General features: G+C 43.4%; 1 protein-coding gene across 1 annotated transcript; it reads left to right on the top strand.

Moving 5' to 3' along the window:
• On the top strand, positions 1-24,386 carry LOC101598906 (schlafen family member 12-like). Its single transcript, XM_045159581.1, has 4 exons — positions 1-46; positions 14,155-15,200; positions 16,302-16,418; positions 23,592-24,386. Exons 2-4 carry the CDS (start codon positions 14,195-14,197, stop codon positions 24,179-24,181), a joined length of 1,713 nt encoding a protein of 570 aa, XP_045015516.1. The 5' UTR covers positions 1-46; positions 14,155-14,194; the 3' UTR covers positions 24,182-24,386.
• Positions 24,387-25,244: the final 858 nt, after the last annotated feature.

The following is a 25,244-nucleotide window of genomic DNA, read 5'->3' as shown; positions in this document are numbered from 1 at the left end:
GGCTCGGGGCTCCGCGGCTCAGCCTCGCGGACCACGCGGCGCGCCGGTGAGTGAGCCCCGCCGCGCCCCGCCCCGCCGCAGCTTCCCCCCGCCGCAGCGCCGCGGGTTCGGTCCCCCAGCCCCACCCCGGGGCCAGGCCGCTGGCTCTGGGAGGAAGCGCGGGGGGCTTGGGGGCGACCACCAGTACAGACAACCGCTCTCAGGGAGGCAGACCCGGGCGGGGATCTTGACTTGCTCCGAGCCCACGAAGCTGAGAATCTAAAAGAGGAGAACATTGCTCTGCCAAAGAAATACCAGGTGCCATGCATCCGAGGAGGGCAAAGAACGCCCCGTGGGTCTGATTCCCCCATGAGTAAGAGCCATCCACTCCTGTCCCCTCATTCTTTTTTTTTTTTTTTTTTTTAATTGAGGTAAGCAGGCTGACCTGGAATTCACTATGTAGTCAAAGTGTGGCCTCTGATTTACAGCGATCCTCCTACCTCTGCCTCCGGAGTGCTGGGATTAAAGGCATGCGCCACCAGCCTGGCTCTTTCTGTGCTTTCTATCAACCTGCTTGGGCTGGTAGAAGGAATTCATCCAAATGCTCTCTCTCCTTTCCTCCTGAGTAAAGTTAACAAGACACCCTAAATCCGGAGTTCTGCTCTGAGAGAACTGCTCTCAAGGTAATGGGGAATGAATATGATCAAAGTATATTATGCTCACATATGCCATAATGAAATTCATTACTACTTGTAATTAATATATGATAATAATAGTTTTAGACTCAGGTCAGCCTGAGACAGAGTGAGACCCTACCTTGAACAACAAAAACAAAAAACAAAAAAACAATAAAAGAAAAGAAAAGAAAAAATTCAGAAGAAATAACTACCTTGTAAATGTGACCAAGATGTTAGAGAGGTCACTGAGTTTTGGGTTCTAGGGCTTGGTGGCTCCAGTGTCCAGTTTAGTTTTTTTTTAATATTTTATTTTTATTTATTTATTTGAGAGAGAGAGAGATACAGAAATAGGCAGGTAGACAGAGAGAATGGGCGCGCCAGGGCTTCCAGCCACTACAAACAAACTCCAGATGCTTGCACCCCGTTGTGCATCTGGCTAACGTGGGTCCTGGGGAGTCGAGCCTCGAACTGGGGTCCTTAGGCTTCACAGGCAAGTGCTTAACCGCTAAGCCATCTCTCCAGCCCTTTTTTTTAAATTTAAAATTTCACTGTTACTGTTATTTATTCGAGAGACAGAATAGACAGGGCCTCCAGCCTGTGCCAACAAACTCCAGATGCATGTGCCACAGTTGCGGTCAGGTTCACATTGCTGGTGGAAATCACCCAGCCAAGTGTAGCTTGTGGTTGTGGGAGAGAGATTTATTTTGGCTTACAGGCTCGAGGGGGAAGCTCCATGATGGCAGGGAAAACGATGGTATGAGCAGAGGGTGGACATCACCCCCTGGCCAACATCAGGTGGACAACAGGAACAGGAGAGTGTGCCAAACACTAGCTCCCCCCTTGTGCACACCCAACAATACACTGCCTCCAGGAGGTGTTAATTCCCACATCTCCATCAGCTGGGAACCTAGCGTTCAGAACATGTAAGTTTATGGGGGACCCCTGAATCCAACTACCACAGCCACCTTGTGCATCTGGTTTACATGGGTCCCAGGGTCCTTTGCTTTGCAGGCAAGCACCTTAACTGCCAAGCCATCCCTCCAGCCCTCATTTAGTTTTTCTTTAATATTTTTTTTTTTCGAGGTAGGGTCTCACTCTAGCCCAGGCTGACCTGGAATTCACTCTGGAGTCTCAGGGTAGCCTTGAACTCACAGCGATCCTCCTACCTCTGCCTCCTGAGTGCTGGGATTCAAGGCATGCGCCACCACGCCCGGCTCCTTTAATATTTTTTAATATATTTATTCAACCGAGAGGGAGACAGAGACAGAGAGAATATGGGTGCACCAGGGCCTCCTGCCACTATAAACCAACTCCAGATGGTGTTGTGCATATGGCTTTATGTAGATTCTGGGAATCAAAACCAGGCCTTTGGGCTTGCAAGAAAGTGCCTTTACACCATGGTTCTGAGAAGTGACACAGGAGTGCTCAGCACTGAAATACCTCTATCACACCTTCCAAGGCTCAGGGTCCATTGCAGAAGAGGGTGGAAAGAATGTAAGAGCCAAAGGAAGGGTAGGACTCCTTACAACATTCTCCTCCAAACACAAAATGGTATGAATATCCATGACCTCACAGTGCCTGACACTACATACACAAGACCATCATAATAGGAAGAAAAGATCATGACATCAAAATAAAAGAGAGACTGATTGAGAGGGGGAGGGGATATGATGGTGAGTGGAGTTTCAAAGGGGAAAATGGGGGGATGGAGCGAATTACTATGGGATATTGTTTACAATTATGGAAGTTGTAAAAAAATGATATAAAAAAATAAATAAAAATATTTAAAAAGAAAGAAAGAAAGAAAGCGCCTTTACTGCTGAGCCAGCTTTCCAGCCACAGCTTAGTTTTCTGTTCCAGGAATGTGCCAGAGGGAAGCAGATGTGAACCATAGAAAACTTGACATCAGCACAGTGGTTGGACTGAGATCGTCAGGGTCCCAGGCTAGCCCCTGCCTTCCTCCCTCAGGAGGTTCCACTGCAAGTCCATTGAGTTCCAAGTTCCCCAGGTCGTGAGCATACTCCTCCAGCACTCGGTGGGGAGATGGGATTCTCATCTTCTTTTCCACATTGTTATAAAGCGAAAGTGAGTCTGGTGCAGGAGCATGGCTCAGTGTGTGCTGGAAAGATGGGCTAAGAGGAAGTGTGGACGTCAGGCTGTTGAGCAACACCTTACATAGAGGGTGGAGCTATAGCCGCACTGGGCACAAGGGAAACCGCTTCAACTGCAGCATTACAGAGTTCTGTGATTTTGTTTTGGCTTTGGAGGGATTTCTGGGGAAGGGAGGGACAAGATCTTGTGTGCCCAACTTTACTTGGAACTCACTGTACAGTCCACAGTCCAGGCATTAGCTTCCCAAGGGCACCACCACCTTTGGCTTCTAGAGGCCCTTTACGAGGAAGATCTCAGCTGCTAGGGAAGCAGGGAGGTGGACTCATAGCTGGGGCAGGCAGCCCTCCTGCATGAACTACAATGAAATTGGAACGAAAGCACACTGAGCTATAACGGAGATAGTCCAACATGGGAGGAATATACATCTCTCACTTTAACACCGTTACTAAACGATAAATGTAAGCTTACGTCATGGGTCTTCCCTGGCCTCCTGATTGGTCGTCTGCCAGGTGTCAAGACTCCTTTCCTTATCCACATTTTTCAGGGTCATGTTCATCTTCCAGGGATTCTCTTTGAATAGAAGGCCATCATCAAGAGCTTGCTCCTCACTCAGTTCAATTTGGGGGCAACTCTGAGGGAATGATTCTGGCTTGTGGTGGCTTTGAAATCATAGTCTCGTTTCCTAAGTGCAGTAGGTGAAGCCCTGTAGTTCTGTCCAAGATAAAGTTGCTAGAGAAAAATCTGACACAAGTCTTGAGAAAAGCATCTGATAATTCATACCAGATTTGTTAAGTGCTTCATTCAGCTTTTAGGAGAACTTTTCTCTCTCTCTTTCTCTCTGTATAACTTTATATGTTTAGATGATTTTGGCTTGCTTATGTACCTGAGATCTCTGTACAGTATGACCTCATATTCTAGCATGAACTTGTGCTTCTAAAACGCTTACTTCTTTTTTTGTTTGTTTGTTTGGTTTTTTAATTTTTTTTAATTTTTTAATTTTTTTCATTTGACTCTATAAATTTTTTGAATTTCTCTGGAATCTGTTGTGATGTTACCTTGTTCATCTCTGATTTTATTAATTTGTGTCTCTTCTCTCTTTCTTTTGGTCAGATTTGCTAAAGGTTTATCAATCTTGTTTATCCTTTCAAAGAACTAACTCTTTGTTTCATTAATTCTTTGGATTGTTCTTTTTGTTTCTATTTCATTAATTTCTGCCCTAATCTTTATTATTTCTTCCCGTCTACTGATTTTTGGTTTGTCTTGTTCTTCTTTTTCCAAGGATTTAAGGTGAAGCATTAGGTCGTTTACTTGTGACCTTTCTAATTTCTTAATATAGGCACTTAAGGCTATAAATTTACCTCTTAGAACTGCCTTCATTGTGCCCCAGAGATTTTGGTTTGTTGTGTTCTCATTATCATTTGACTCTATAAATTTTTTGATTTCCTTCTTAATTTCTTCATTGACCCATTCATCATTTAGCAGTGTATTGTTTAGTTTCCATGATTTTGTGTGTGCTCTATAGCCTTTCTTGCTACTGATTTGTAGTTTAATTCCATTGTGGTCAGATAGAATGCAAGGAATTATTTCAATTTTCCTGAATTTGTTAAGATTTGCTTTGTGTCCTAATATATGGTTGATTTTAGAGAATGTTCCATGTGCTGCTGAAAAGAATGTATATTCTGCAGCCTTTGGATGAAATGTCTTGTATATATCTGTTAAGTCCATTCCTTCTATGACCTCACTTAGTCCAGTTGCCTCTCTGTTTATTTTTTCCCGGGATGACCTGTCAATTGATGAGAGTGGGGTGTTAAAGTCACCCACTACCACTGTGTTTGGTGTTATCTGTGACCTTAATTTTAATAGTGTTTGTTTGACGAATTTGGGAGCCCCCATGTTAGGTGCATATATGTTTAGGATTGTAATGTCCTCCTGTTGGAGTGTGCCCTTAATCAATATAAAGTGACCTTCCTTATCTTTCTGGACTAACGTTGGACTGAAGTCTACCTTGTCCGATATTAGGATAGCAACCCCTGGTTGTTTTCTAGGCCCATTTGCTTGAAACACCATCTTCCAACCTTTCACCCTTAGATAATGTTTATCCTTTGTAGAAAGGTGAGTTTCTTGGAGACAACAAATCGTAGGATCCTGCTTTTTAACCCAGTCTGCAAACCTATGTCTTTTCGTTGGGGCATTGAGGCTGTTGATATTAAGAGATATTATTGAAAGGTGTGTATTTATGTTTGCCATTTTTTTTGTGTGTGTGGTTCCAGTTCTACCTGTGCTCTCTTCTGTTAACTAGTATTTGAGTATTGCTTGTTTTTTTCTAGGTTCCTTATATGTGTGCTTTTCCTTTTCTTCAGCATGGAGGATTCTATCAAGTATTTTCTGTAGAGCTGGTTTTGCCTTCAAATACTCCTTTAACCTGCTTTTGTCATGGAATGTCCTTATTTCCCCGTCTATTTGAATGGATAACTTTGCAGGATAAAGTAACCTTGGTTGACAGTTGTTATCTTTCAGAACTTGGAATATATCACTCCAAGCCCTTCTGGCTTTAAAAGTTTGCGTTGAATAATCTGCTGTAATCCTGATGGGCTTGCTTTTGTAGGTAACTTGATTTTTCTCTCTAACTGCTTTCAATATTTTTTCTTTGGTGTGTGTGTTTGGAAGTTTGATTATAATATGGCAAGGAGAGGTTCTTTCTGGGTTTTGTCTGGCTGGGGTTCTAAAGGCTTCCTGTATCTGCATTGGCACCTCTTTCCCAATTTGGGGGAAGTTTCCTTCTATGATTTTGTTGAAGACGCCCACTATGCCTTTGGAGTGGAATTCTTCTCCTTCTACTATGCCCTGAATTCTTATATTGGGTCTTTTCATAGTGTCCTGAATATCTTGAAATTCCCACTCATACTTTTCTGTAAGTTTGTCTTTCTCTTTGTTGGACTGTATTAGATCTGCTACCTGGTCTTCTAGCTTAGATATTCTGTCCTCTCCCTCATCCATCCTACTGGTGAGATTTTCTACAGAGTTTTTTATTTCATTAACTGTGTTCTTCATTGCTAGTAATTCTGACTGGTTTTTCTTTATTATTTCTATTTCCTTATTTATGTCTTGCATTGCCTTCTTTATTTCATTAAATTGGTGTCCTGCCTCTTCTTTGATTCCTTTGATTTCCTCTTTGATTCCCTCTTTGATTTCTTCTTTGATTCTTTTGATTTGTTCTTTGACCTCTTTGAACATATTTATAATCATTTTTTTGAACTCTTTCTCAGGCATTTCCTCTAACTCGTTCTCACTGGAGGACATTTCTGATGCATTAATACTTTTAGGTGGATTTATATCGTCTTGCTTTTTAGTGTTTCTTGTGTTATAATGTATATATTTTTGCATCTTGGATTAAGTTAATGCTTGAATTTTCTAGCTAGCTGGGTATTCTTAGCTGTATCAATTGATTTGATGTAATATATTTTCAGGGTAGGAGCTTAAGGTGTTAGGTGTGGCTCTTAAGACTCTCAGAGTATCTACAAAAATGTTCTTAGGGGTTGAATTTCCCTGTTATAGGAGTATTCAAGCAGGCTGAGTGGAATATAATACAGGTTGATTCTATAATTTAACTAAACACTGTACACATTCAATCAAAAACAGTCCCGAGTATGTATGCAAGAGTAGTTATTATAACAACCAGATCCTCTATCAACAAAGAGGTTAAGATTTCTGGTCTGTTGAGGGATCCAAGTCAGCTTGTGACCAAGTGAGACCCTTCCCTGGTGCAATCCCAGTTACCTTTTTGGATGCTTTTGGTCTCAGTCAAGTTGCTGCCTGGGTTGTCAGGCTGCTGTTCTGATATCTGGAGCTGGGCACTGGCTTTTCCTGCGGGGCAAACCGAGCCTGGCAACTGTGGCTCTGCAGATCAGCATCTCTGCTGCTGGAACTGCTGCTGCTCAAGCTGCCGCCGGTGCTGCTGCTGGATCCACCTCTGCTGCTGCTGTAGCTGCCACTGCTGGAGCCACCACTGCTGCTGAAGCTGCTGCTGCTGTGTCCACTGCCGCTGCTCGCACTGAAGCTGCTGCTGCCGGATCTGCCGCTGCTGCCACTCCTGGGTCTGCTGCTGCTGGGGCTGCTGTTACCAGTGCTGGAGCCGCTGATGTTGCTGCTGAACTCTGCTCCTGCTTGGGTCCCGCTGTCGGCTCAAGTTGGCGTGGCCGGGTCCCGGGCCGCTGCTCTGTTCCCCGGAGCTGGGCTCAGGCAGTGGGGGAGGGGAGGGAGCCGCGGCTGCTCTGGTTGTCTCGCTGCGCCACGTGTTCTTCTACCTCGCAGTCTGCTCCTCCGTTGCTCGCTGCCGCTCTCCCTTCACGTTTCCCGAGTTGCGGAGAGCGCGGTGTGAGGGGAAGCTTCTGCACCTGGCTTTTCCTGTGGCTGGAGCTGAGCCTGGCAGCTTTCTGGTGCGCCACGGCTGCAGTTGGCGGAGATGCCGGGGCCGCTTTTGCCGGCCTGTGAGGGCTCTGGATGCTCTGGATCTCTTCTACTTCTCCGCTGCCGCTTCAATTTCCTATACACCTCACTTTTTAGTGAAAGTTTGTATTTTGCTGAGGTTTTTTGGTCTTTTTTCCCCCCTAGGCTGCTTTGGCGTGGTACCTACGCCGCCATCTTAACCGGAAGTCCTAAAATGCTTACTTCTTAACAGTTCCTTTTCTGACTTTCTGTAATCTAGTTTCAATTCTGTCTACCTTTCATGGCCTTCCTTCCCCAACTCAATAGATTTCTATATATGCCAGAATCATGTCCACATATAGAACTGAGGGACTTTGTGAGGGAACTTAAGACAATGAAAATCAGAAGATGTGATTTGTATGCCTAAGCCCCAATCCTTTTGTCGTTAGAGTAAACATCTGAAAGCCATTTCAATTCCCAGCTGGAGGGAACTTGTTAAATAATGCTACTAGACAGGAGGTATTGATGTCCATTCAGCAGGAGTTAAGGGCTGCACATACTCCTCCTCCTTTTAAACATAAGATCTGATGATGATCTAACGCTATCCCCACCAGAGAGAGTCCCACTGTCTCTGGAGGTCTCCCAATTCTAAGGCAACTTCAGCTGCCACAGCCATGATGTTTTTGTTTGGGCCAAATTTGCCATATTTCCATAAGTCAGCCCTCCCAGGATGTAGTTAAGGCAGCGACTCCCAAAACTATCAGGTTGTAGGCTCTGTCTTTTCTTCCCTGGTACCTAAGAAAACAATCCTCTATCTCTGTAAAACTGGGCTTGGATACATAGTGCCAAAGTGGGGGCCTGAGTCAGTGCATTTTCAAGTGGTTGGTGCCCCAGGCTCCCATACCAGAGGAGTCGAAGGACATTTCTGTGCCTGCATAAGAAGTTGGTAAAGGGGGCTCATTTCATTAGCTCTGCAAACCCGGGGATCCAAATTCTGCACAAACCCGTGACTCCTAGGAAAGCCCGCCCTCTCTCCCTCCCTCTCTCTCTCTCTCTCTCTCTCTCTCTCTCTCTCTCTCTCTCTCTCTCTCTCTCTCTCTGTACAGTTTGAGGGAGGGGGTAGAATAGAATAGGCTGAATCTGTTCAGAACTCAAAACTGCATTTTTCACCTTCTACTATCATTCCCAAATAAGACCTTCCTTAGATTGACAGAACTGTGCCTTTCCCCTTGAGACCTTATGTCCACATTTAGCCAAGAAATTGAGAAGGGCCTTAGTTTCTCAAGAGAAGTTTTCTTCAGCAGTCCCACAAAGCACAAGATCATATACACACTGTAATAGAGTGGTCTCAGGACTGTTCCATTCCTGAGCTAGGGCCAGGCCAAATAGGTGGACACTATCTCTAAAGCCTTGAGGTAACACTGTCCAGATGATTTGACTTGTCCTCCGGGTTGGGTCCACAAAGGCTAATTGGGTATAATAGAACTCAGAAAAAAAAAAAAAAGTCTCCTTCATATCCAGGACTGAGTAATGAGTCGTCCCAGAGGGAATCTGCGTTAGGAGGGTATAAGGAGTATAAGGATTGCATACTGTAGGATGAAGGAGGACCACCACATCATTAATCAAGGAGAGGTTCTGAACTAGTCTCCATTTATTGGGCCCATTCCAGACTCTAAGAATAGGAGAGTTATGTGGACTGGAATACTTTTTTAGGAGTCCCTGTTTATTCAAGGCTATAATTATGGGCTTAAACTGTCCCTGGGTTTAATGGATATTGTTCTTCTTTTAAAGTTACTTCTTGTGTTTTTTTTTTTTTATAATTTTTGTTGTTCATTTTTTATTTATTTATTTGAGAGCGACAGACATAGGGAGAAAGACAGATAGAGGGAGAGAGAGAGAATGGGCGCGCCAGGGCTTCCAGCCTCTGCAAACGAACTCCAGACGCGTGCGCCCCCTTGTGCATCTGACTAACGTGGGACCTGGGGAACCGAGCCTCGAACCGGGGTCCTTAGGCTTCACAGGCAAGCGCTTAACCACTACGCCATCTCTCCAGCCCACTTCTTGTGTTCTTTTAAAAATGTTATTTTTATTTATCTATTTAAGAGAAAGAAGGCAGATGAGAGAGAGAGAGAGAGGGAGGGAGAGAGAGAGAGAGAGCATGTCAGGGCCTCTAGCTACTGCAAACAAATTCCAGACACATGTGCCACCATGTACATCTGGCTTTATGTGGGTACTGGGGGAATTGAACCCCAGTCCATAGGTTTCCATAGGTTAGCAAGTGCCTTAGCTGCTAAGCCATCTCTCCAGCCCTGGATATTGTTTTTAATGGGGGAAATTAGTGGGGTCCTTATGATGTATCTGGACAGGAGAAGCAGTGACAGTTTGGCCCATAGTTTCCTTGTCAGTCCAGACCAGAAGATCTACATTTTCCTCTACAAAGGGAAGAGATTCAAATATCAGATTCCCCTTGGAGGTAAAATCATCTCTATCTGGCATTTCTAAAGAATATCTCTCCCTAACAAAAGGGCTGGTGTTTCTGGAACCATAAGGAAGGAGTGATGGAAGAGGCAGTCTCCCCAAGAACAGGCAAGGGGCTATGTCAAGAACTTTCTTTGGAGCTGGTCTGATGTGCCCCTAAATGCAGTTGTGAAGTTTCTTCAGGTTTCTGGAGAGAAAGGAAGCACCAAAAACTGAGCTCCCATGTCATTTATAAGATCTAGAGTTTATTGTGTCATCTTCACTGGTCACCTGGGCTCCTCAAGTTGAACTGGGGTGGTGGCAACCTGTATAGAAGGCCCTGGGACCCTTCAGCATACTACTGAGGGAGATGATCTCAGGTCTTTTGGCACCAGAGGGCATCAGATCCTCCCATAGTTACCCTGGTAGTGATGACAGGGTCCTGACAGGGGCCGGTAAGAATATCTCATGTTCTCCCTTCTTTTTGGGACATTCTTTACAAAAATGTCCCAAACTGACTATGGAGGAAACAAGCCTTAGAGATGCCTTTCAGGAAGACGCCTTCTTGAGTGACTCTCATGACTCTATTGGTGCAATTTATCTATCTATCTGTTTGTCTATCTATCAATCATCTATCTATCCACATTCTCCTCTATTCAAGAAGAGGAGATATATCTCCAGGTTTGTCTGTCTGCCCATTTATCTATCAAATCCTCCTCTTCCTTCTTCCTCCTCCTCGTTCTCTTCTCCTCCTCCTCTTCCATCTCCTTTTTGAAGTCCCGATTGTAATAAACAGAGGTTGCAGCCTGGACCAACTGATCTAAATTCTTGTCTGGTTTGACTACCATTTTTTGTCATTTTCTGCAAATATCAGGTGCTGGTTGGGTTAGGAATTTAAGGAGAATGTTCTCCTTCATGGTTTCTGGACTCGCATTAGAATGCTTCCTAGTGGCCTCTTTGAGTCTCCAGAGGAAGGTGATGGGGGTTCCTATTTGCCCTGTGTTATAGTGTTCAGCTGGGTATAGTTTAGAGGCTTTCCGGATCCCTTTTAGGATACAGTAAATGAAATGTTGGTTGTCCCACGCCTCCTAGGAGGCTTGTTGATTCCTACTGGGGTTATTTAAGGTAACTGCCTCTGGCTTGGTGGGAACACTGGAGTTAGGAACTTGGGAATGGGCTGTATGGTATTCATTCACTATTGCTATTGCCTGAGTTAGCACCCCCCTGTTTTTCAATTGAGGTCAAAGTATGATTTATCATTAACATATTTTTCTTTTCTTTTTTTCTTTTGGTCTTGCTTCTAGGCCAGAATGAACTCTTCATCCCAGGTCGTATTGCCGAGTAAGCTATTAGAAAACCTGGAAGTACTGAGCTGGGTTCTTCAGTGAATTTGCTTAGTTCTCATTGCATCTCCTTCAGCTGAAAGAGGAAGACTGATTAACAGAGGACATCCCAACCCCCCCCCCCCCCACACACACACATAGCTTCTCTTGTAGAGGATATAAATTGCAAGGGTTAGGAGGGGGGCGTACAGGTGGCTTCCTCATTGGAGCTTTTGGTCCCTGATAATTTGATTCCTCTAAATATGGGGTTGGGGGCAGGATCCAGAGGGAGTCACAGGGAATAGTTCAGATATAAAAACTTAAGAGTTTTGGGAATTGAGGCAGGAGATTCTACAGGGGATGTCTTTAGACTATTAGTTGAAGCCTGTGGATTAGAAGACACTAAGCCACACACAGTAGGAAAGGTGGCCAGGCTTATGTGGCAGTTGAAAGCCAATTCAAGATGTGCACAAAGGTAAAAGGATAGCTGTGCATAAGATGCTTCTGTACATTTGCTTCCCTTCTACAAAGAAAGACCTAGTGGAAGCATTAGATTCTAATTGAGCCGCCCTGTGGTGGCCATTTCTCTCCATCTTCTAGAGAGCACTGTGGTCAGGCTTCCTGGAAGAAAATGACTTGAATCTTTCTCCTAAGGCTCTTTGGGTGTAATTGAGCCCAGTTTCTAATGATGCAGTCTAGTGGTGACTTTGGCGGGATCTTGGAGGCAGTTTGTTCTATCTGAAATGAGATAGAGGATGAAGAAATAGAGTAATCTTGGGTTAGGATGAGTTGTATTCTGTCCCTCGTTGTCCATTGTAGGGGCATTCCCCCCCCCCCCCCAATGCCCAGAAAACACACAGCATGGTCTATGTGTGTCCTAGAGTAATACAGGTCAAGGTAGTGGCATTTCCAGGCTTACCTATGGCCTGGCACCTCCCACTTCGTAACTTTCTCCTGGTTGTTTGCCAGGGTTTTCTCTTATCTCCTGCCTGCAGGAGCCAGTGTCTAGTTTATCCCAGCTACCTCTGATGTCTCCACCCTTCAAAACAGTAAATTTGCCAGTTGATTTGTCCCAGGCAGGGCTGTGATAGTCCAGAGACAAAGGAGTCCTCAGGGGGTGGGAACTTGACTGGTGGAGATGAGAAACCTGAAGCACAGTGTGAGTTCAGTGGGGAAACAAAGTGCCCGCAGTTGTAGGGCTTGGGAGAAACCGTGGGCCCTTGGCGGAGCCAGTGTATGTCTGCCAAAAAACAATTGGCTACCACAATGACTATGTCCTTTCACAAGTCAGGGGTTTCTTGGAAAAAGAGAGCAGACGTTTAAGAGGTGGGGTACTAGTATAGTGATAAGGCAAGAGGGTGTGGAGCAAGCAGCCAAGAGTGTGGAGGACTACAAGGGGTAATGGGCTGGATCAAGCTGCCATCCCGTGAGCCACCTGAGAACTGAGTTTATTTAATTTTTTGAAATAATAAATTTTATTTATTTAGATGTTTTTATTTGTGAGCAGTAAAAGAGAAAGCACTAGTGTGTGTGTGTGTGTGAGAGAGAGAGAGAGAGAGAGAGGGTGGGGGGAGGGAGAGAAAGAGAGAGAGAGGGAGAGAAAGCGGGGGGAGAGTATATGGGCGTACCAGAGTCTTTTGCCACTGCTAATGAACTACAAATGCATGTGCCATTTTGTGCATGTGCCATTTTGTGCATCTGGCTTCACTTGGGTATTGGGGAATCAAACCTGGGCTGCCAGGCTTTGCAAGTAAAAGCCTTTAACTTCTGAACCATCTGCCTGGCTCATTATATTTTATCAGTTTAAAAAGATGTTTGTAGGTTATAGATATAACTTAAGAGAAGGAAGGAGAGTATAGAGAGCTCCTGCCCATGAGAATGCAGAAGTGGTGGGATAAAGCTCCCATAAAATTTAAGAAAGAAAAAAAAAATTCAACTTCCAGATGTGGTGGCACACGCCTTTAATCCCAGCACTTGGGAGGCAGAGGTAGGAGGAGCACTGTGAGTTCAAGGTCACCCTGAGACTACAAAGTTAATTCTAGGTCATCCTGGGACAGAGTAAGATCTTTCCTAGAAAAACAAAACAAAAAAATCAAAACAGTAAGCAACAAACAACAACAAAAATAAAACAAAACAACCTGTGTTGAGTCTGCTTGGAAGTCATTAAGAAAATAAATAAAAAGCTGGGCATGGTGGCCCACACCTTTAAGCCCAGCACTTGGGAGACTGGGGTAGGAACATTGCCTTGAGCTGTGAGTTGAGGCCACCCTAAGGCTACATAGTGAATTCCAGGTCAACCTGGGCTAGAGTGAGACCCTACCTCAACAAAACCAAACAACACAGCAACAACAAAAAGGACTGCTGACAAGGCTGTAGACAAAGGAATCCCTGATGCACTTCTGGTGGTGGTAGTGAGGAACGTAACCTAGTTTGGCATTATAGAAATCACTATAGAGATTTCTCACAATACTAAAAGAACTCCCATATGACCCAATTATACCACTCCTGGTTATTTACCCAAAGAGATGTCAAGTCAACATATCACATAGATACTTAAACATCAGTGTTTATTTCAGCATTCTTCCCCAAAACTAAATTCTGGAGTACACCTAGGTGTGTAACTTCAGGGGAGTGGATAAAGCCAATGTTGTGTGTATGCACCAATGTATGTCAGTTTGTTAGAAAATGGATGCAAATCAAGCCAGCCTCAAAAAGATACATCTGTGCTTGCTTGCTTTTTGTAGTTTATAGATTGTGAAATAATTTTTTCAAATTTTTACTTATTTATGTGTGAGGGGAGAAAGAGAGAGTGTTTAAGAATGAGCACACCAGGACTCTGAGCACTGCAGACATACTCCAGGCATATGTTCCACTTTGTCTATCTGGCTTTATGTGGGTACTTGGTGACTGAACCCTGGAAAACAGGCTTTGCATGCAAGTGCCTTTAACTTCTGAGTCATCTCCTCAGCCCCACTGTATATTTTATTTAGCACATAATATCATAAATGTAATAAGATAGGAAAGTAGAGCAAAATTGTCTAAAGGAACACAGGGGACTAATGGCAGAGTGGAAGTGTTAGGAAGGGGAGGAGGAGGGATACATGAAGGGAAATATGTCCAGTATATAAAATATATTTGTACGAAAATGTCCTTGATCCTATTCTCATGGCTCTGTCTTTCAGTTTTACAGGAAAGAATTTCATCTTGGAACCTGATAGAAAAATGAACATCTCTGTTACACTGAACCCGAACTTGCCTGGGTGGGTTCTATTTATAGGAGGGATCACACTTGGAGAAAAAGCTAGGAATAAAATGAAGAATTATGGTCAGAAAAGAAAAGAGAAAGAAATTTGCTTGCGTGCTGTCTGCGCTCTGTTGAATTCTGGAGGTGGCATGATGGAGGCTGTCATTAAGAATGTAGACTATGAATTGAACAGAGATGGGATAGGACATGATTTGGAAACATCTTTCTATAAAATGGTGCCATTTGTTCACAAAAACCTAGACTTCAAGCAGAAGCAAAGGCACTTTCATATTTTTATAAAATCTTGGACTCCAGATATCTACGGCCAGTGTATTGTCACCTTGAAAACCAACTTATACATAAGAAATTTTTCGTCTTCAGATAACATGAAAGGTCATGCTGCACTGGAGTTCCTTACAAACATGAAGGAATCTGGAGGAAGATTGTGTTCAACATTAACAGACTCTCCTGTGGAAGAATTGGCTTCTTATTTTAATAAGTCAAAATTTACATGCAAAGATAAATTCCCCTTTACTAAATCCATGCATGTTGAACTTAAATTTTTCTCCCCCAAAAACATTCCAGAATGCATTAAGAAAATTCTTCCTCCAATTGTTTCTGCATTTGCAAATACAGAGGGGGGCTACCTGTTCCTTGGCATTGATGGAAAGGAACAGCAAATAACTGGTTTCAAAGCCAAGAAGAATGATCTAGAGAAGTTAGAAAGTGAAATAAGTGAGTGTATTCATCAACTACCTGTCTATCACTTCTGTGAGAAGAAGGAAGAGATAATATTCTCGTGCAAATTCGTCGAAGTCCACGATGACGCAGGAAGTGTTTGTTCATACGTCTGTGCACTCAGGGTGGAGAGATTCTGCTGTGCCGTGTTTGCTAAAGAGCCTGACTCCTGGCAAGTGAACGACAGCGGTGTGAAGGCCTTTACCACCGAGGAATGGGTCACTCGCCTGGTGAACTACAAGCCAGGTTATTGGCTATAAAAGTATATTTAACTAGGGTGCTTGGTTTTCTCTTGGGAATTTTAGATAAGCTTAAAAGTCCTCAAATTTAAGCTCCTCATCTCATCTCTGCTGGATACAGTCAGTAGCTCACCACCATGTGTTTTCGGTTCTCTTAGACAGTTCCACACAGCAAGCATGTCAGCTATTCTCAGTAGTCCTAAGTGGTAGCTCTTCTTCCCAGTGGCAAACATCTGACATCATCAAGTTAGGGAGGGGTAAACTATTTTGGCACAGTCTTGGAGGTCCCTGACTGTAGCAAATGGCCTATGTTGCTTTGGGACCTAGCACACGATAGCAGGGAACACATGGCATAGTAAGATTGTACCCCTCTTGATCAGTGAGGGAAAGAGGACAAGGGGGAGGAGCCAAGATCCCATAATTCCTTGCAAGAGTCTTCTGAGCCTCCCACAGGAGTTGCCTGTTTTTCTCTGTTCGCTGAATTCTGGAACTCCTTCCAATTAGTGCCACTCTGGGGAGCAAGCCTTTATCATATGGACCTTGGGGTGACCTGAAAACCTAATTTCCATATCTAACCCCATATTTCTATTAGGAAAATAGTTTAAAACAGACTTTTATTTTTTTTAAATATGCTATTTATTTATTTGAGAGACATAAGGAGAGAATATGGGTTGACAGGGCTTCCTGCTTTTGCACAGGAACTCCAAATCCATGCACTACTTAGTGCATTAGGTTTATGTGGGTTCTGGGGAAATAAATCTGGGCTGTCAGAGTTGGCAAGCAAGCACCTTACACCACTGGTCATCTTGCTAAGCCCTTGAAGCAGACTTCTAATGTACTAATGCCTATGGTCAATTTAAGATGTACCTTTTGGGCTGGAGAGATGGCTTAGCGGCTAAGCGCTTGCCTGTGAAGCCTAAGGATCCCGGTTCGAGGCTCGATTCTCCAGGACCCACATTAGCCAGATGCACAAGGGGGCGCACGTGTCTGGAGGCCCTGGCGCGCCCATTCTCTTTCTCTCTCTCTTTCTCTCTCGGCCTCTTTTATCTGTAGCTCTCAAATAAATAAAAATAACAACAACAAAAAAAATGTACCTTTGTTTTCTCAGGTCTCCCAAAGTCAGTAGAAGAATCTACCCTTCAATCAAGTGTGTTACCACACAGTTTATACAGCAGGAGTGCTTATGGTCATCTGGAAAATCAGCAGCAGAGTTACCAGCTTCAAGGTATTTAATTCTGGATTCTTAGGATTTTGTGGTACGACAGTTTTCTAATTTCCTTACTCCCCCCCCCTTGTTTTTTAGAAATCTTTATTATTATTATCTCATCAGAGAGAGAGAGAGAGACAGACAGACAGACAGACAGAATTGGCATGCCAAGGCCTCCAGCCACTGCAATTGGACTCCAGACGTGCGTGCCATCTTGTGTGCATGTGCGACCTCACATGCTTGTGTCACCTTGTGTGTCTGGCTTAGGTGGGATCTGGAGAGTTGAACATGAGTTCTTAGGCTTTGCAGGCAAGCGCCTTAAGTGCTAAACTATCTCTCCAGCACAAAATTTTCTTGCTTTAACTCAGCTGTTTTGACAGGTGTTGTCACACCACTTTGGTATATTTAGTTATTGAATCTGTCAAATTTTATCTCTCTTGGATTTGAATAGAGTTTACTTTGTGTAGGAGGTGGGTTTTTTTTAAATACTGGGGCTCAAACCCAGGGTCTTTCACTGTCAGGTAAGTACTCTACCACTGAGGCACATCTCTAGACGTAGTTGCTCCTCAACTTGAAAGTAAGAGCCACCTAAGTCAGTTGAGAATGAACAAAGAACGAAGATATACATGATATATACGTCTGCCCTTCTAAAACTTAAGAGTTAGATCCAGCTTCAGAGTCGATAATGGTTAGCCACTGAAGAAGTGTCAGGCTGTGAGGATGGCTCAGAGGTTTAAGGGACCTTCTTGAGGAAGTGTCATCAGTCCTCAGCTTCTCTCATTGATCTGTGTTTGTCGTTGATGGGTAATTGAGTTGTTTCCTGTTTTCTGCATTGTGAACAGTGCTTTCTTGAACACTCTGATTTGTATTCTGGTACACATGTTCAAGAGTTCCTCTTGGGAATGTACTAGCAAGTAGAATTGCTAATTTAGGAGGTATGTGAATATCCAAGCAATAAGATAACAGCATTTTTTCTTACAAATTATATAGTTGTACTCCCATCAGCAATTGATTAGAAATTCCACGTTTCTAATAGTCAAACTTCTCTAGGTTTCTGCTTCTGTTTCTCCTCTTTAACTTTCTTTCCAGACAAAAAAGAATGTCATATAGCCTGTCTGGTATGCATTTTCACAGTTACTACTTTTGTTGAGCATACCTTTTTTGTGGGGGAGGTTGATTCTGATTTCATTTTTTTAATGAGGCATTTGAGACATGTAGGTCTGCAAACATATTCAACGTTACTTGCTTGCTAAGTCTGAAAGAGAAATTAAGCCATGTGTAGTCCTATATGAGCATACTTTTTTTTTAATCATCAATTTCCCATATTTATTTGGAAATTACTTCATATCCCCATGTCTCACATCCAGGTTATTTTGCTCATTTTCCTATCAGGGGCTATACTATCTTCTGAAAACAACACTGTGGGGTTTTCCAGTGAATTTCCTTTTAATAACCTAAGTAAAGATACAGCCTTAGTTTGGCCTTCCTACTTCTTTATTAGTGGGGGACAGTTGGTATTTGTTTTAACATCATCCTTACACTAATATCCAAAGATAAAGACACAGAACCATGCTAGAGCCATCCATGTATTGTCTGCATGATTCTACATGCCTGTCTCCTCTTCCCTAGGAAGGGGCTCCCTAACCCAGGAGGACAGTCTAACCTCTGCCTCCTGGTCTTCCCCTTGTCTTTCTGTGAGGTTGCCCTGGAAACTAAGAGCTTGGGATCAGCCTCTGTCCTCTTCTTTGAAAACGGCTGCATAGTCCCATCAAAGAGCATACCTTTTTTAAAAATAATATTTTAGTTTATATTTTTAGAGAGCAAGAGAGGCAGATATATAGGGAGACACAGAAAGAGAGAGAGAGAGGGAAAGAGAGAGAGAGAGAACTGGTGTACCAGGGCCTTAGCCACTGTAATCAAACTCCAGACGCTTGCACTACCTAGTGGGCATGTGCAACTTTGCACTTGTTCCACCTTTTGTGTGTCTGGATTACTTGGGATCTAGAGAGACATTGAACATGGGTCCTTTATACTTCGCAGGCAAGTGCCTTAACCACTAAGTAATCTGTCTGGCCCTAAAAATAATTTTATTGGAAATTTTAATATATAAACTATATAAATATGTAAAGACTGCAAATTGGTCATATTCCCATTAGGTAATCCTGTTTTTGTCCCCTTCCCCCAACCCTATTCTACTGAGGGCTGTCTTCAGTGGGTGTATCAGCAATCACTGTGAGGTCACGTACACACGAGTCAGTTCATTTCAGAAGGACAGTGCCTCACAGTACACCTTGTGGCTTTTACATTCTCTCTGCCCCCTCTTCTGTCATGCCCCCTGAGCCTTGAAGGGTATGTTAGAAGTCTTCTTTAGTGTTGAGCTCTCTGAAGCCTCATGTTTTCTACTTTAGTGAGTTTTGAGTCTGCACTGTTATCTGCCATCTTCATAGAGAAGTTTCTCTGGCCACCAGTGCGAGCAGCACTCTTATTTAATCTGCCACTTCTGTAAAGTTTTGCTGTTATTGTTGTTAAGCATATCTTGCTATGCTTATTTTCCACATGTATGTTTCATCTTAAAGGAAGTGCCTATTCTGTCTTAGGCTTCATTTTAAAATTAATTTTTTAGGATAACATAGAGATTTTAGAGTAAAATAGTCTTTTTGTCACAGGTTGTATCAGTTACTTTTCTTACTTCTATGACAAAATTTGCTTACAAAAGCAACTTAAGACAGGAGGAGCCAAGCGTGGTGGCGCACGCCTATAATCCCAGCACTTGGGAGGCAGAGGTAGGAGATTGCCATGAGTTCAAGGTTCGAGGCCACCCTGAGACTAGAGGGTGAATTCCAGGTCAGCCTAGGCTAGAGTGAGACCCTACCTCAAAAAAAAAACAGGAAAAAAGGAGGGGTTTATTTAGACTCCTAGCTTGAGTGAGGGCATAAACTCTGTCATGACAGGGAAGACCTGGCAGCAAGTGCATGAGGCATCTGATCACATCACATCTGCGATCAGGAAGCAGAGAGAGATGAATGGTGACGCTCAGCCTGCTTTCTCCCTGCACTCAGTCCAGGATTGCGGCCCACGGATGGTGATGCCAATGTTCTGGGTGGATCTTCCTTCCTCAGTTAAACCTTTTTGGAAACACCATAGACATGCCCATAGGTATATTTCCATGGTGACTCTAAGTTTACTCAAGTTGACAATAAAGATTAACCACCACACAGTTATAGATTACTGTTTTCTCCATGTTTCTGTATGTTTCATTAATATTATTATTTTATTTTGAGAGAGAGAGAGAGAGAGAGAGAATTGGCATGCTAGGGCCTCTAGCCACTGAAACTGAACTCCAGCTGCATGCGCCGTCTTGTACACATGCCTGACCTTGTGAACATGTGTCACCTTGTACAGCTGGCTTATGTGGGTTTTGGGGAGCTGAACCTGGGTCCTTAGGCTTTTCTGACAAGCACCTCAATCATTAAGCAATTCTCCTAAGGCATATTCTGACAGGTAGCAGTTTTAGACTTTTATGTAGTCAGTCACCATTTTGAAACTTTATTCATATGTGTGGATCATGCATTTTAATCTCATTCCCCCAGTTAACCTTCTCTTATCTCCTTTCCTCTCCCATTAATACTCTTTTTCTTCCCAACTAACTTCATTTTACTTTGGTACCTTTTTGTTTAAGCCACTGAATTAAATTAGGGTTGCTGGAATGATCATGAGTGGGAGGTTACTTACTATGGAATGGGTAAGTGTCTAGTCCAGTGTCTACGCCAATGATGACCCTGGTTTCCCTCTACCAGAATCCATTAGCTTATATTAATGACCTTGGGGTGTCTAGGGTCTCATGTATCCTTTCTCCATTGATGGTGACATACTGACAGGTTCAATCTTACAGTAGAAATCATAGATGCTAAGAATTTATGAGTGTAACAGCCATGTCATATCCAGATGAGAACATTTTTCAACCATTCTGCTCTTACGTTCTTTCATTCTTCTCTTCAGTGAGGGTCCCTGAGCTTTAAAGGAAGTGGTTTATGTATCTTGTTTGAAGTTGAGCACAGAGTAATCACTCTTGGTAATTTTGCCAGCTTTGTAATTAACTATTGCCCATTGTAAAAAGAACTTCTGTGTCCAAGACTTCAGCAGTACTAATCTGTAAGAACAAATAATATTTAGAAGACTGTTTGACATTCTGTCTATTTAGCATAACCACAGTCATAGTTTCCTCTCTTTGGGCTTATGTTCCTAGCCATAGGCTTTTAGTTAGACTAACACTATCAGGCGTGAAATTCCTCCTGTATAGTGGCCTTCAAATCCAATCAGAAAATAGTTAGTTACCCTCATAACATTCATGCCACTGTTGTACCAGTGAGCATATCTTGGCCTGACAGGTCATTTGTGGAATATCCAGGGTCCATATCTATGTAGGACTATTGATATCATTTCTCCCCTACTAGCTGTATAGCACCTTTTGGTATGAGAAAATCTAGCCAGCAGGGGGGGGAAGATTCCAGCTCAGTTTCAGCTTAGTTTCCTACAAATTTGTGGTGTCTTCAGCAATAAGGACTTGCCATCTAGTTTTGATGAGCAACCGAAGGCAATGATAATAGGCCTATATTGTTTTAGGGACCTGTGTAGCTTTCCTGACCAACAGCTTGTTGAAAGGTATCTCATCCCTGGCACCAGACTTTACAATTAATAACCTGTGGCTTTTGAGAGCGGCTTTATCCATCCACGCTGGGAACCTCCACTCAAATACCTTCTAAAAAATTATATTTTAATTGCTTATCAAGTAATAGGTTCCCATATGGCTTATTCATCTCCAAAATTCTGGGGTCTCCATTGCTATCTAAAGATTATTTTCACAGTTCCATGTCATGACCTCACAGGTCTTCTTTGCAGGGACTTCAACCCTGCCTCAAATCATCATCTTTAGAACCATACGTACTTCATGACCCTATAACTTCTGTGTTTGTAATACTTCCACAACCAGTATCAGGTGGGCTGTCACATTTGTAAATCCAGGAGGGACAAAGCCTTGAGGAGCAAAAACTTCTTCAACATTCTTCCTTTAGGCCTCCTCCTTTCAGAAGAATTAGCATTCATCTTGTTGTCCCATTGTAGAGCAGATGGTCTATCCTCAGTGATGGCAATCTCTTAGACAATTACAACTGAAGCAGCAGTCTCTGGGCCTGAGACCTGAAATTTTCTCTTTACTTTCATTTATTTTGGTGTAAACTTTATATCTTTCTGCTCTGCAATCTTCTCCACCAAACATATTAGTTCAATAATTTTAAATTCAACTTTGTGCAATTACTCAGAGCACAAGCAGAACACAAATCCCATGAAACTGCCTCTAGGCCAGTCCCAGCAAAGTTCCTTTTCTCCTCTGAAACCTCATAAGCCATGCCTCTACAGTCCACAGTTCTCTCTGCATTTCGGTCTTTCAATCTGTCATCAGAATGGACTGTCAAGCTCTGTGTATAACATTGTAAGGCATCTTTATGCAGAGATCCAAATTATTCCATATTCCTCCCATAAGCCACTTCCAAAATACTAGAAACAACATGGTCAGGGCTCATTGCAGCAATAGCCCTACTTTATCATACCAATTTTCTGTAGCAGATACTTTCCTTTTGTTTGTTTTCTAACATAGGGTCTCTCGCTAGCCCATGCTAACCTGAATTTGCTATGCAATTTCATGGTGACATTGAACTCACAGTGACTCTCCTACCTCTGCCTCCCAAGTGCTGGGATTAAAAGCATGTGCCACTACGCCCGGCTTGTAGCAGGTATCTTGTGATTGCTGGGACAAAATACTCCTGACCTGAAGCAGCTTATGAGAGGGAAGGGTTTATTGCAGTTTATAGTTTTGAGGGGAAGTCTCGTCATGGGGAAGAAAGCATGATAGGCCTGTACAGGAAGCCAGGGTCACATTCCACAGCAGCATGAAAGTAGCAGCTTGCACAAGTAGCCTTGGAGCTGGGCAGTATTATCCCACGCCTGCCCTCCCACAGTGACACACCGCCTCTAGCAAGGTTCCACCTCCCAAAGAACCCACAACTTTCCCAGGTAGCCATCAGCAGGGAAGCAAGTATTCAAACTCTCCCTCCAGTCCCTAGAGTAGCTCAGCCTCAAACAGTAGTCCATCCCCCCCACCCACCACCAGTACATCAATTAGCAGCTGACTTCAGTACTCTGAGATATGGGATTCACAAAATGAATTTCCTCTCCAGTGCTAACCTGCTCTACAGAACGTGTCATGGTCACATCAAATAACAGCACCAGGGATGCCTGGCCAACCTTGTGGTCTCAGTTTAGATTTCTTCTCCCCACCCTAAAGACCTGGGGCTGTGGCTGCACATGGCTCCCTCCTTTGCTCGGGCGGCCTCCTTTCTCTCTGCTCTTGTCTTATCACCTCTCAGATGATTCCTGCTGTTCCCCTTCTTCAGTCTGTTCTTTGTTGCTCTGACTTTTCTCATCCATGGAGTTATCCAAAGGAGGCTCCGAATCCACCACCTTAGGGGGAGAGGGGTGAATGTGGAGCAATGTTTGTGCTGCTTCTTTATCAAAGATTCTCACTTTGTTAGTCCTTTGTATTATTATTAGTATTATTATTATTACTATTATTATTGGTTTTTCGAGGTAGAGTCTCACTCCAGCCCAGGCTGACCTGGAATTCACTATGTAGTCTCAGGGTGGCCTCAAACTCACTGCGATCCTTCTACGTCTGCCTCCCAAGTGTTGGGATTAAAGGTGTGTGCTACCACTCCCGGCTATAAGTCTTCTTTGCATCAATTGCTCCCCAGTTCTTTTCTTTAAAATATTTTATTTATTTATTTATTTGTTGGCAGAGAGAGAGAGAGAGACAGAGGGAATGAGAATGGGCACACTAGGACCTCTAGCTACTGCAAATGAACTCCAGATGCATGATCCACTTTGTGTAGCTGGCTTTATGTTGGTACTGAGGAATCAAACCCAGGTTGTTAGATTTTGCAAGCAAGTGCCTTACCCCTGAGCCGTCTCTCCAGCCCTTCTTTACAGTTCTTTAATCATTTGATAGACTGCGTGTGTATATATACCTTTTAGTCTTTGGTGGAAAATTTGGTACTACCTAAGCTGCATTGTCATGGCTTACATAAGAAACTCCTACTGTTTTCTATTTGTAATTGTCATCTTTATTTCTGTATCTAGTGCCATCAGGGATGGTGACATGTATTCCAGAAGTTCTCTGCAAGGAACTGTTCTTGCAACATGAAGGACTTCAACAATTAATACAGAAGGAAATGGACTCTGCTGATGAAGGCACGCTGCTTTTCTCCAAGAGCTGGTCTTTGGACCTGGGCTTGCAAGAAAATCAGGAAGTCATTTGCGACGTGCTTCTCATTTGCCCACGCAAGCTACCAACTCTATACAGCATCGTCAGGGTGGGAGAGGAGGGAGAAGGCAATTCAACTGCTCTTGAGGAGCCAGGTGATAAACTACAAGATTATGTTAAACAAATTACCCTAACTTTGAAGTATACCTTAGTAAACCTCGGTGGCTATACCGGAAAACTGGGAATTGTGATGAAGGTACTGTACCTGAGTCATAAGGCAACCTCTCCTTACGACTCAAGCTCAAAAATATATTACCCTGTATCTTATTATGTTACGACTGAAATGAGGAGAAGCTTACTGACAGCTCTTCTTAAAGTCTTAAAGGCAAATAAACTGGAACAGAATGTCAAATTCTGGGAAAGTGAACTAGCCTTGCAATTAAGCAATGATAATACTTCGCTTTAAATATCATTTGACACTGGGCGTGGTGGCACATGCCTTTAATACCAGTACTCAGGAGGCAGAGGTAGGAGGATCGCCCTGAATTTGAGGCCAGCCTGAGACTACATACGGGTGAGCATATATGTGCAGGAGTTTATGAATATGTGAATAAGTGTATGTGGAGGCCATCAGACAACCTCAGATGTTGATTCAAGTGCCTTAACTGCTAAGCCATCTCCCCAGCCAGTGTCTTTTTTTTATGCTGAGTGTGGTGGTAAGCGCTTTTATGAGAAAGAGGCTTAGAGAGAGAATTGGCATGCCAGGGCCCTAGCCACTGCAATTTGACTCCAGATGCATGTGCTACCTTGTATGCATGTATGACCTTGTGAGCTTGCACCACCTTGTGTGCCTGGCTTACGTGGGACCTGGAGAGTGGAACATGGGTCCTTAGGCTTCACGGGCAAGTGCCTTAAACGCTAAGGTGTCTCTCCAGCCCTTCATATCAATTTTTAGCATGTACATGTGTATGTACACATGTAAACATGTTTATATATGTATGCGTGAGCACGTATGTGTAGGGGCATATGCATATGTGAATACATGTGTGGAGACCAGAAAACAACTGTCCTCAGGTGTTGCTTCAATTGCCTTAATAGCCAAGCCATCTCCCCAACCCAGCATCGTTTTTTATGCTGGGTGTGGTGGTACACATCTTTATGAAAAAGAGGATGAGAGAGAGAGAATTGGCATGCCAGGGCCCTAGCCACTGCAATTTAACTCCAGATGCATGCACCACCTTGTGAGCATGTATGACCTTGTGAGCTTGTGCCACCTTGTGTGCCTGGCTTACATGGGACCTGGAGAATGGAACATGGGTCCTTAGGCTTCACGGACAAGTGCCTTAAATGCTAAGGTGTCTCTCCAGCCCTTGATACCATTTTTTAACATGTGAATGTGGTGTATGTACACACATAAACATGTTCATGTACATATATGTGTGTGTGTGTGTTGGTGAGCACATATGTGCAGGGGTGTATATATATGTGAACACATATGTGTGGAAGCCGGAGGACAACCTCAGTTGTTG

The sequence above is a fragment of the Jaculus jaculus genome, chromosome 9, assembly GCF_020740685.1.
Source record: "Jaculus jaculus isolate mJacJac1 chromosome 9, mJacJac1.mat.Y.cur, whole genome shotgun sequence".
Classification (NCBI taxonomy): domain Eukaryota; kingdom Metazoa; phylum Chordata; class Mammalia; order Rodentia; family Dipodidae; genus Jaculus; species Jaculus jaculus.
Note: the sequence above shows the minus strand (reverse complement) of the source record. Positions and strands in the feature narration are given on the sequence as shown.